Source organism: Nerophis lumbriciformis, linkage group LG39 (assembly GCF_033978685.3).
Source record: "Nerophis lumbriciformis linkage group LG39, RoL_Nlum_v2.1, whole genome shotgun sequence".
NCBI lineage: Eukaryota > Metazoa > Chordata > Actinopteri > Syngnathiformes > Syngnathidae > Nerophis > Nerophis lumbriciformis.
Window position 1 is genome coordinate 3009603 of NC_084586.2, and position 12898 is coordinate 3022500.

At 42.6% G+C, this 12898-nt stretch overlaps 1 protein-coding gene across 2 annotated transcripts in view; it reads right to left on the bottom strand.

Moving 5' to 3' along the window:
- myo1d (myosin 1D) overlaps positions 1-12898 on the bottom strand; it is a 288636-nt gene that overhangs the window by 133868 nt on the left and 141870 nt on the right. For both annotated transcript variants that reach the window (XM_072912674.1, XM_061931649.2), the window contains exons 12-15: positions 6269-6339; positions 5825-5899; positions 1070-1202; positions 823-989 (exon numbers count right to left, since the gene is read on the bottom strand). In XM_072912674.1, the coding sequence (XP_072768775.1) occupies positions 823-989; positions 1070-1202; positions 5825-5899; positions 6269-6339 (446 nt within the window). The remainder of the gene's footprint in view (positions 1-822; positions 990-1069; positions 1203-5824; positions 5900-6268; positions 6340-12898) is intronic.

The following is a 12898-nucleotide window of genomic DNA, read 5'->3' on the forward strand; positions in this document are numbered from 1 at the left end:
TCTTCAGAGTTTGCACTGGCTCCCTGTTCATTTTAGAATAGATTTAAAGACCTTGCTGTTTGTTTTTAAAGCTTTACATGGACTGGCACCTCAGTATATCTCGGACCTCATCCAAATTTACAATCCTGCGCGCGCTCTGAGGTCCGAGAGCCAGCTCCAGCTCGTGATGCCCAAAACGAGACTTAAATCCAGGGGGGACAGTGCCTTCTCTGTGGTCGGCCCTAAGCTCTGGAACACTCTGCTCCAGCCGTGGAGTGTTTTAAGTCTCGTCTTAAGACCCACTTTTATTCTTTGGCTTTTAACACTACGTGAGTTGTGTGGTCCTCTGTGTTTTTAAAATTTTGATTTCTATTTATTGTTTTAATTGGTTTTACCCTTTAAAATAGTGTTTAATCATATTTATTTTTATATTGGTTTTATATTTATTTATTTTTTTGTTTTTATTCAGTCATTGGTGGAGCTAAGGATAATTATTGAATATTGTTTTTAATATTTTTGTGCAGCACTTTGAAAACATTTCTGTTGTTTAAATGTGCTACATAAATAAAGTGGATTGGATTGGATTATGTGACTCTTACTGGAAAAGGTTGGGACTAATTTGAAGGTTCCATTATCAAGGCGAGGTGTTGACTAGAAATGACACAAAGTCGTAGAAATGATCAGAATACAGCAGATGTGTACTTTCCTAAATGCTACGGCCCATCTGGCCCGCAATTAATGACAGCAAAATATTCCGAATGAGTCCAAAGAAGACCAGAAATACTCCACAAAGCCGTTGAAATTGCAGAATAAAAATGAAAGACCAGGAGAGGAGTGTTTCACCTCTGCAGGAAGCGCGGGTACGTCTGTCTGTTGGCGAAACCCGCGCGGCGCACTCGCACGTTCTCCAGCAGGCCCAGGTACTCCACCTGGTGGCGACAGCGCTGACGCTCAAAGATGAGCGGCGACTTGACGTCGTTTGGCTTGATGCAGCGGACGTAGTAGGGCTCCTGCGGGCGAGAGAGAGAGAGAGAGAGAGGGCTTGATGGTAAAAGTTCTCCCAGGTGGTCTTTGGTGTGCGAGTGGTCACCTTGCAGGCCAGGTTCTCCACCAGCGAGATCATGGAGTTTTTGAAGAGCGTGGCGGCGGTGAGCGGCCGCTTGGTGACCTCCGTGATGCCCAGCTTGCCTTCGGGCCACATGGCCTTCAACACCACGTTGGAACTGGACGCCAGCAAACAAACATGGAGAACTTGTCAGCCTTCACGTACACTAGTACCTCCGGTTTTGCTCATGATCCCGTCCATATTTCATACGGCAGTCAAATCCAATTACCGTATTTTTCGGACTATAAGTCGCAATTTCTTTCATAGTTTGGCCGGGCTCCAGTGCGATTTATATATGTTTTTTTCCTTCTTTATTATGCATTTTCAGCAGGTGCGACTTATACTCCAGTGCGACTTATACTCCGAAAAATACGGTAACCTGTTCCAGACACCCAGGAATACGAACACTTTTATAGACCATAATGATAGTTTTGTGGAATACATATAGATGGTGAATGACATGTAGAAATTAATTAATTTTGATTGATATTGTAATCACAATTACTAACACGATTATTCATAAATTTGACAACATGGGTATTTATGGTACCGTATTTTCCGCACTATAAGGCGCACCTAAAAACCACAAATTTTCTCAAAAGCTGACAGTGCGCCTTATAACCCGGTGCGCTTTATTACGATTCATTTTCATAAAGTTTCGATCTCGCAACTTCGGTAAACAGCCGCCATCTTTTTTCCCGGTAGAACAGGAAGCGCTTCTTCTTCTACGCAAGCAACCGCCAAGGAAAGCACCCGCCCCCATAGAACAGGAAGCGCTTCTTCTTCTACTGTAAGCAACCACCCGCCCCCGGAAGAAGAAGAAAAAACGCGCGGATATCACCGTACGTTTCATTTCCTGTTTACATCTGTAAAGACCACAAAATGGCTCCTACTAAGCGACAAGGATCCGGTTCATAAAAAGACGCAATCTCTCCATCCGCACACGGATTACTACCGTATTTCACAGCAACTGATATTCCTGTGAACCGCACTGTGGAACGGGAGCACGTACGGTGAATATTCGCACCACAGGGAATGAGAAGTCATCCTTCACTGTGGTTCTAGCTTGCCATGCTAACTTCCACCCATGGTGATATTCAAAAGGAAGACCTTGCCAAAAGAGACCTTTCCAGCCGGCGTCATCATAAAAGCTAACTCGAAGGGATGGATGGATGAAGAAAAGATGAGCGAGTGGTTAAGGGAAGTTTACGCGAAGAGGCCGGGTGGCTTTTTTCACACAGCTCCGAAGGCGAACACACCTTCACTAAGACGGGCAGACAGCGCCGGACGACATACGCCAACATTTGCCAGTGGATCGTAAATGCCTGGGCAGATATTTCGGTCACAACTGTGGTCCGAGCTTTCCGGAAGGCAGGATTCACAGAACTACTGGACAACAACAGCGACACTGACTCCGATGACTTCGACGAGACGGAACCGGCCATTTTGGATCCCACGCTTGCGCAACTTTTCAATTCGGACACCGAAGACGAAGAATTCGAAGGATTTACGAATGAAGAATAACTTCAGAAGGTGAGCGCTATGTTTATTTTGTGTGTTGTGACATTAACGTTCGAGCAACATTATGTTGCTATTGCTCTACACCATTTTGAATTTTACTATGTTTGTGATTGCACATTTGCGTACATTTTGGGACAGAGTTGTTAGAACGCTGGTTTTCAATATATTATTAAAGTTTGACTGAACTATCTGACTGTTTTTTTGACATTCCCTTTAGCGCAGCGTAGGTGCGGCTTATAATCCGGGGCGGCTTATTGGTGGACAAAGTTATGAAATATGTAATTCATTGAAGGTGCGGCTAATAATCCGGTGCGCCTTATAGTGCGGAAAATACGGTACAACCACAACCCAACTTTAAATATACCGTATTTTTTAGACTTTTATAGACTTTAGACTTTCTTTTTATTGTCATTCTTGAACTCACCGTAGTTTGTTTACATGTATAACTTTCTCCGACTTTCTAGGACGTGTTTTATGCCACTTCTTTTTCTGTCTCATTTGGTCCACCAAACTTTTAAGGTTGTGCATGAAAGGTGAGTTTTGTTGATGTTATTGACTTGTTGGAGTGCTAATCAGACATATTTGATCACTGCATGACTGCAAGCTAATCAATGCTAACAGGCTATTTAGGCTAGCTATATGTACATATTGCATCATTATGCCTCATTTGTAGCTATATTTGAGGTTCCTTTAAGTCCTCTTAATTCCATGACACACTATCTGTATGTAATATGGCTTTTATTTTTTTGCGGCTCCAGACAGATTTGTTTTTGTATTTTTGGTCCAATATGGCTCTTTCAACATTTTGGGTTGCCGACCCCTGAACTAGTGCATCAACCCCCCCAAAAAAACCTCCCTCCCCCATTCACACTCACTCACCCAAAAGGGGTTGTTTCTTTCTGCTACCAATATTCTGGTTCCCACAACATGGACAACGATTCTGCAAGGGACACAGTCCCTGAAGCACACTTGATTGTATGTGCTGCTGGTCCACTAACATTTTCATTTAATTACCATTTGTTTTTTGCTTTTTTATGTAATTATTTTCATATTGTTTTACTTTCTTTTTTATCCAAGAAAATATTTATTTATCTTATCTAAAAAAAGCAATATTAATGTGGCATAGAATTTAAAATATTTTTGAGTGTGCGTGTCAGCAGGGTGTCTCCTCAGCCTTCATGAAAGTCGGAGCATGCGACTGTTTACTGCAGCCTCTCTTATTATTATAATCTTATTAATATATTAACATTTAATATTAACCGGTGGAAAAATTTGTGTCTGTCAGTTTTTATGTGTAAAGTTTGTTGGTTGCAGTTGTTTGTTGTGGACTTAAAAAATAAAAAATAAATATATATATATATATATATATATATATATATATACACACACAGGTAAAAGCCAGTAAATTAGAATATTTTGAAAAACTTGATTTATTTCAGTAATTGCATTCAAAAGGTGTAACTTGTACATTATATTTATTCATTGCACACAGACTGATGCATTCAAATGTTTATTTCATTTAATTTTGATGATTTGAAGTGGCAACAAATGAAAATCCAAAATTCCGTGTGTCACAAAATTAGAATATTACTTAAGGCTAATACAAAAAAGGGATTTTTAGAAATGTTGGTCAACTGAAAAGTATGAAAATGAAAAATATGAGCATGTACAATACTCAATACTTGGTTGGAGCTCCTTTTGCCTCAATTACTGCGTTAATGCGGCGTGGCATGGAGTCGATGAGTTTCTGGCACTGCTCAGGTGTTATGAGAGCCCAGGTTGCTCTGATAGTGGCCTTCAACTCTTCTGCGTTTTTGGGTCTGGCATTCTGCATCTTCCTTTTCACAATACCCCACAGATTTTCTATGGGGCTAAGGTCAGGGGAGTTGGCGGGCCAATTTAGAACAGAAATACCATGGTCCGTAAACCAGGCACGGGTAGATTTTGCGCTGTGTGCAGGCGCCAAGTCCTGTTGGAACTTGAAATCTCCATCTCCATAGAGCAGGTCAGCAGCAGGAAGCATGAAGTGCTCTAAAACTTGCTGGTAGACGGCTGCGTTGACCCTGGATCTCAGGAAACAGAGTGGACCGACACCAGCAGATGACATGGCACCCCAAACCATCACCCAACCATGCAAATTTTGCATTTCCTTTGGAAATCGAGGTCCCAGAGTCTGGAGGAAGACAGGAGAGGCACAGGATCCACGTTGCCTGAAGTCTAGTGTAAAGTTTCCACCATCAGTGATGGTTTGGGGTGCCATGTCATCTGCTGGTGTCGGTCCACTCTGTTTCCTGAGATCCAGGGTCAACGCAGCCGTCTACCAGCAAGTTTTAGAGCACTTCATGCTTCCTGCTGCTGACCTGCTCTACGGAGATGGAGATTTCAAGTTCCAACAGGACTTGGCGCCTGCACACAGCGCAAAATCTACCCGTGCCTGGTTTACGGACCATGGTATTTCTGTTCTAAATTGGCCCGCCAACTCCCCTGACCTTAGCCCCATAGAAAATCTGTGGGGTATTGTGAAAAGGAAGATGCAGAATGCCAGACCCAAAAACGCAGAAGAGTTGAAGGCCACTATCAGAGCAACCTGGGCTCTCATAACACCTGAGCAGTGCCAGAAACTCATCGACTCCATGCCACGCCGCATTAACGCAGTAATTGAGGCAAAAGGAGCTCCAACCAAGTATTGAGTATTGTACATGCTCATATTTTTCATTTTCATACTTTTCAGTTGGCCAACATTTCTAAAAATCCCTTTTTTGTATTAGCCTTAAGTAATATTCTAATTTTGTGACAGACGGAATTTTGGATTTTCATTTGTTGCCACTTCAAATCATCAAAATTAAATGAAATAAACATTTGAATGCATCAGTCTGTGTGCAATGAATAAATATAATGTACAAGTTACACCTTTTGAATGCAATTACTGAAATAAATCAAGTTTTTCAAAATATTCTAATTTACTGGCTTTTACCTGTATATATAGTAACATTACTCGTGAATATGCTTTGACAGCCCTACCAAAAACTGAATCATCGCAAAACTGCAGCGCACAAAATCCAAGGTACTTTGGGCAAAATTCAACTTTTTTCAGCCATAAGCAGCCTAATTCAGTTTTCAAAATGTGTTTTTTAATTTATTTTTTTTAGTTCCAGTGTGACTTGTCGAGGTTTGCAAAGAGCAGCATGATGGGGGGAAAAACACCACGTTGTTTGTCACCTGTTGTAGAGCAGCCGCTTGAAGTCCTGGAACAAGGTGTCTTTGTTCTTGTCGATGAAACCCACCACTGAGTATCTGAGAGAGCAGGTAAACGTTGTCATCCAAACACATCATTCCTCACACTTAATCCTATTAAGTCAGCGCCGCCGCTAAGAAGCTCAGGGATCAATCCAGCCTCTGGGGCTGGGGGGGGGGCATGAGCGCACTTAACCCTCACAAATGTGCTGAAGGCGAGCACTTGAGTGGGGGATTAGCATGTGTGATTTATTCATTTGAATGGTGTCCAACAGCTTTAGGGGCCGTCATCAAGCAATGACCATGTCGTTTAACACTTGTGTGTGCGTGTGTGTGTGTGTGTGTGTGCGCGTCCTTGAATGCAATGTGGAACATGTCCCAGAGAAGACCCCATCAGTGTGTGTGTCAGAGTTTAAATGGGACACTCACGCCACATCTCCAGCGTAGTGTCTGATGCGAAAGTCTCGATCAAACTCCAAACTCTTGTCGGTGGGTGAGAGCTGCACAGAAATGGTAACAATATGGTCATTTCTATCAAATCAACACAATTTAAATTATTGTATGACTTCACTACACCTTCAGCTTTTCCTATCTGAGCTGTAGAAGTGCACAAAATGTTTTATTCTATATGGATTCCTAATTTTCAAAAATTAGGAATCTATTAATATATATATATATATATATATATATATATATATATATATATATATATAGTATATACATATATATATATATATATATATATATATATATATATATACATATATACACAGTATATACTGGAGATGCGCGGTTTGCGGGCACAACCGATGGTGGAAACTTTACACTAGACTTCAGGCAACGTGGATCCTGTGCCTCTCCTGTCTTCCTCCAGACTCTGGGACCTCGATTTCCGAAGGAAATGCAACATTTGCATGGTTGGGTGATGGTTTGGGGTGCCATGTCATCTGCTGGTGTCGGTCCACTCTGTTTCCTGAGATCCAGGGTCAACGCAGCCGTCTACCAGCAAGTTTTAGAGCACTTCATGCTTCCTGCTGCTGACCTGCTCTATGGAGATGGAGATTTCAAGTTCCAACAGGACTTGGCGCCTGCACACAGCGCAAAATCTACCCGTGCCTGGTTTACGGACCATGGTATTTCTGTTCTAAATTGGCCCGCCAACTCCCCTGACCTTAGCCCCATAGAAAATCTGTGGGGTATTGTGAAAAGGAAGATGCAGAATGCCAGACCCAAAAACGCAGAAGAGTTGAAGGCCACTATCAGAGCAACCTGGGCTCTCATAACACCTGAGCAGTGCCAGAAACTCATCGACTCGATGCCACGCCGCATTAACGCAGTAATTGAGGCAAAAGGAGCTCCAACCAAGTATTGAGTATTGTACATGCTCATATTTTTCATTTTCGTACTTTTCAGTTGGCCAACATTTCTAAAAATCCCTTTTTTGTATTAGCCTTAAGTAATATTCTAATTTTGTGACACACGGAATTTTGGATTTTCATTTGTTGCCACTTCAAATCATCAAAATTAAATGAAATAAACATTTGAATGCATCAGTCTGTGTGCAATGAATAAATATAATGTACAAGTTACACCTTTTGAATGCAATTACTGAAATAAATCAAGTTTTTCAAAATATTCTAATTTACTGGCTTTTACCTGTATATACACACACACACACACACACACACGTACATGTACATATGTATATGTGTGACACATGTAATAAAGGTGTTTAATGTTTTTTGATGATTAATTAAACACAACATCAAACATTATGTCACTACTGGTCCCACCTTTTCTAGAAAATAATATTCAAAAAACAACTTGATAGAAGTTTACTGACATATAATATTCATGTTTGAATAACTTTTACTGTAAATAAATATCGGCTGCAAATACGGCTTATCGGCCTCCTTGACTAGTAATAATCGGTATCGGCCCTGAAAAAAAACATATCAGTCGATCTCTAATATAGATAATATGATTTTATACAGGCAGAAGTCCAATTCTGTCTACCAAGAAGTCAAAGGATGAGAATCCAGCAGGGCAACCAAGTAGTAACGTGCTCCACGTGCGCTCAACTATACCGAGGAGAGGCAAGCGTGCCATTTTGCCGAGCTGCGGCTTCAGTGGAGCGCAAACTTTGATGAGGAGAAGAACAAAAGTACTAAAACGCGGACACGAGAGGAAGAGAGATGGATGGTGGCGTGATGTGAGCAGACAGCAGTGAGAGAGAGAGTGTGGCAGTGGAGGTGTGACGGCTGGATGTAGGCCAGTTGGCGAGGGAGCAGGGCGAGAAAAATGAATGAAAATGTGACTGATGTTGTGCGTATTTAAATGAGGCATCACAACTAAATATTAGCATTAGCATGAAACAAACTTGGCCCACGTTCACAGAGGCTTGGCGGCTCCGGACCTCGACTGAACCGGAATAAACAAGAAAGACCGGGGGTTCATCTTTTTGCCTTGAGGGATTTTGCAACACACACACACACACACACATGCACACACATGCACACACTTTGGCACCTGCTATGTGTTTGAGATGAAAACTAATGTGTTGGCGTGATAGTGTGATAGTGTGATGTGGTTAAGAAGATGATAGAACAAGGTCAGAATAATGGGCACAGGAAGTGAGGAGGCGGTGGGAGGGGCGCAAAAGGACACTTCAATGACATGAAGAGGACATACACACTGAAATGTTGTCCATCTTATCCTTAAAATGAAAGGAGGCGTCGCCCAAAATGTTTATTTTCGTCACAAATGACATTTTGTAGTTTCTGAGAAGACATGGATACAAAGGGTTTCTGCAGGTATCAGCAAATAAAACAGTGATTTGTAACGCCACCTCAAACAAATGTCCTACTGCAGATAGCTGTTATATATACAGATGTCTGTATAGGCCAGTGTTTCTTAAACATAGGGGCCAAAAAATATGTTTCTCAGCAGTGATCCGTACTCTGTGGTAATACATTTTCCCACCACTTGTGGCAGTATCAAACAAACAGAAGAAGTCTGGAGCTAAAGTCAGAGAATTTTCTTCAGCGCAAAAAGTATGACTAAAATGGTGATGCTCTATTTTCATTTGCACTCTATTTAAAGATGTATATACAGGTAAAAGCCAGTAAATTAGAATATTTTGAAAAACTTGATTTATTTCAGTAATTGCATTCAAAAGGTGTAACTTGTACATTATATTTATTCATTGCACACAGACTGATGCATTCAAATGTTTATTTCATTTAATTTTGATGATTTGAAGTGGCAACAAATGAAAATCCAAAATTCCGTGTGTCACAAAATTAGAATATTACTTAAGGCTAATACAAAAAAGGGATTTTTAGAAATGTTGGCCAACTGAAAAGTATGAAAATTAAAATTATGAGCATGTACAATACTCAATACTTGGTTGGAGCTCCTTTTGCCTCAATTACTGCGTTAATGCGGCGTGGCATGGAGTCGATGAGTTTCTGGCACTGCTCAGGTGTTATGAGAGCCCAGGTTGCTCTGATAGTGGCCTTCAACTCTTCTGCGTTTTTGGGTCTGGCATTCTGCATCTTCCTTTTCACAATACCCCACAGATTTTCTATGGGGCTAAGGTCAGGGGAGTTGGCGGGCCAATTTAGAACAGAAATACCATGGTCCGTAAACCAGGCACGGGTAGATTTTGCGCTGTGTGCAGGCGCCAAGTCCTGTTGGAACTTGAAATCTCCATCTCCATAGAGCAGGTCAGCAGCAGGAAGCATGAAGTGCTCTAAAACTTGCTGGTAGACGGCTGCGTTGACCCTGGATCTCAGGAAACAGAGTGGACCGACACCAGCAGATGACATGGCACCCCAAACCATCACTGATGGTGGAAACTTTACACTAGACTTCAGGCAACGTGGATCCTGTGCCTCTCCTGTCTTCCTCCAGACTCTGGGACCTCGATTTCCAAAGGAAATGCAAAATTTGCATGGTTGGGTGATGGTTTGGGGTGCCATGTCATCTGCTGGTGTCGGTCCACTCTGTTTCCTGAGATCCAGGGTCAACGCAGCCGTCTACCAGCAACAAACTATCAGAGAAACCTGGGCTCTCATAACACCTGAGCAGTGCCAGAAACTCTTCGACTCCATGCCACGCCGCATTAACGCAGTAATTGAGGCAAAAGGAGCTCCAACCAAGTATTGAGTATTGTACATGCTCATATTTTTCATTTTCATACTTTTCAGTTGGCCAACATTTCTAAAAATCCCTTTTTTGTATTAGCCTTAAGTAATATTCTAATTTTGTGACACACGGAATTTTGGATTTTCATTTGTTGCCACTTCAAATCATCAAAATTAAATGAAATAAACATTTGAATGCATCAGTCTGTGTGCAATGAATAAATATAATGTACAAGTTACACCTTTTGAATGCAATTACTGAAATAAATCAAGTTTTTCAAAATATTCTAATTTACTGGCTTTTACCTGTATATTGTAGCGTACCGGAAGAGTTAGTGCTGCAAGGGGTTCTGGGTATTTGTTCTGTTGTGTTTATGTTGTGTTACGGTGCGGATGTTCTCCCGAAATGTGTTTGTCATTCTTGTTTGGTGTGGGTTCACAGTGTGGCGCATATTTGTAACAGTGTTGAAGTTGTTTATACGGCCACCCTCAGTGTGACCTGTATGGCTGTTGACCAAGTATGAATTGCATTCACTTGTGTGTGCGAAAACCCGTAGATATTATGTGATTGGACTGCCACGCAAATGCAGTGCCCCTGTTGTCTGGGTGGAAATCGGAAAAAATTCGGGAGAATGGTTGCCCCGGGAGATTTTCGGGAGGGGCAGTGAAATTCGGGAGTCTCCCGGGAAAATCGGGAGGGTTGGCAAGTATGACTGGGAGACGCAACTGCTCTGTACTTCTCCCTACGTCCGTGTACCACTCCGTACAGCGGCGTTTTAAAGTCATAAATTTTACTTTTTGAAATCGATACCGATAATTTCCGATATTACATTTTAAAGCATTTATCGGCCGATAATATCGGCAGTCCGATATTATCGGACATCTCTAACTCTAATTGTATTGGCAGTTTATTTAAGAAACATAGTATTTTAACCAATATTCATTTGGTTAAGATGCATTTATTTGAGCACAGTTTTTAAAGCATTTCTGTGCAGTATACCGTATTTTTCGGACTATAAGTCGCAGTTTTTTTTCATAGTTTGGCCAGGCTCCAGTGCGATTTATGTATGTTTTTTTCCTTTTTTATTATACCTTTTCGGCAGGTGCGACTTATACTCCGGTGCGACTTATACTCCGAAAAATACGGTATTTGATAATTATTTATTTTTTGTAATCAGCCTGACCTAAGCTTTGATAATAATCTTTGTGATCAACACATGCTTTCATCACAATTGACAAGGTTAGACACAATTATTACCATAAAAATCAAAAGTAAGATTACTAATTCAGTGTTATAATTTGAGTGGGCCTTGAGGTCAAAAAGGTTAAGAACCCCTGGTATAGACAACATTATAAGCATTCGACAGTGATTGTCTTGAATAGTTGAAAAGTTTTCATTGACGGCGTGGCGCAGTGGAAGAATGGCCGTGCGCGACCCGAGGGTCCCTGGTTCAATCCCCACCTAGTACCAACCTCGTCATGTCTGTTGTGTCCTGAGCAAGACACTTCACCCTTGCTCCTGATGGGTGCTGGTAAGCGCCTTGCATGGCAGCTCCCTCCATCAGTGTGTGAATGTGTGTGTGAATGGGTAAATGTGGAAGTAGTGTCAAAGCGCTTTGAGTACCTTGAAGGTAGAAAAGCGCTATACGAGTACAACCCATTTATCATTATTTATTTATAACTGTCGAATTAAAATTGGCTCACAAGACTGGTTCATTTGAGAATTTTTATTTTTCTGTAGTGGTAGCAGCAGCTGACAGTTGTGGTGGCGTCATGGCGACAGCAGAAGTTGCTTTGTTCGTCACGCTAAAGGAATTCGGCACCAATCACTTCTGCCCGACCTTAATCGCCGACTTGTGTTGAGCTAATAGCATGTGTGATTTCAGCACATTACATTTTTTTTAAAGCCTGTGGATATCACATTTGATGATTTTTATTGCCATTTAAAGCTTTAGCCATCCATCCATCCATCTTCTTCCGCTTATCCGAGGTCGGGTCGCGGGGGCAGCAGCCTAAGCAGGGAAGCCCAGACTTCCCTCTCCCCAGCCACTTCGTCCAGCTCCTCCCGGGGGATCCCGAGGCGTTCCCAGGCCAGCCGGGAGACATAGTCTTCCCAACGTGTCCTGGGTCTTCCTCGTGGCCTCCTACCGGTCGGACATGCCCTAAACACCTCCTTAGGGAGGCGCTCGGGTGGCATCCTGACCAGATGCCCGAACCACCTCATCTGGCTCCTCTCGATGCGGAGGAGCAGCGGCTTTACTTTGAGCTCCCCCCGGATGACAGAGCTTCTCACCCTATCTCTAAGGGAGAGCCCCGCCACCCGGCGGAGGAAACTCATTTCGGCCGCTTGTACCCGTGATCTTGTCCTTTCGGTCATAACCCAAAGCTCATGACCATAGGTGAGGATGGGAACGTAGATCGACCGGTAAATTGAGAGCTTTGCCTTCCGGCTCAGCTCCTTCTTCACCACAACGGATCGATACAGCGTCCGCATTACTGAAGACGCCGCCTGTCGGTCTCACGATCCACTCTTCCCTCACTCATGAATAAGACTCCGAGGTACTTGAACTCCTCCACTTGGGGCAAGATCTCCTCCCCAACCCGGAGATGGCACTCCACCCTTTTCCGGGCGAGAACCATGGACTCGGACTTGGAGGTGCTGATTCTCATCCCAGTCGCTTCACACTCAGCTGCGAACCGATCCAGTGAGAGCTGAAGATCCTGGCCAGATGAAGCCATCAGGACCACATCATCTGCAAAAAGCAGAGACCTAATCCTGCAGCCACCAAACCGAATCCCCTCAACGCCTTGACTGCGCCTAGAAATTCTGTCCATAAAAGTTGTGAACAGAATCGGTGACAAAGGGCAGCCTTGGCGGAGTCCAACCCTCACCGGAAACGTGTCCGACTTA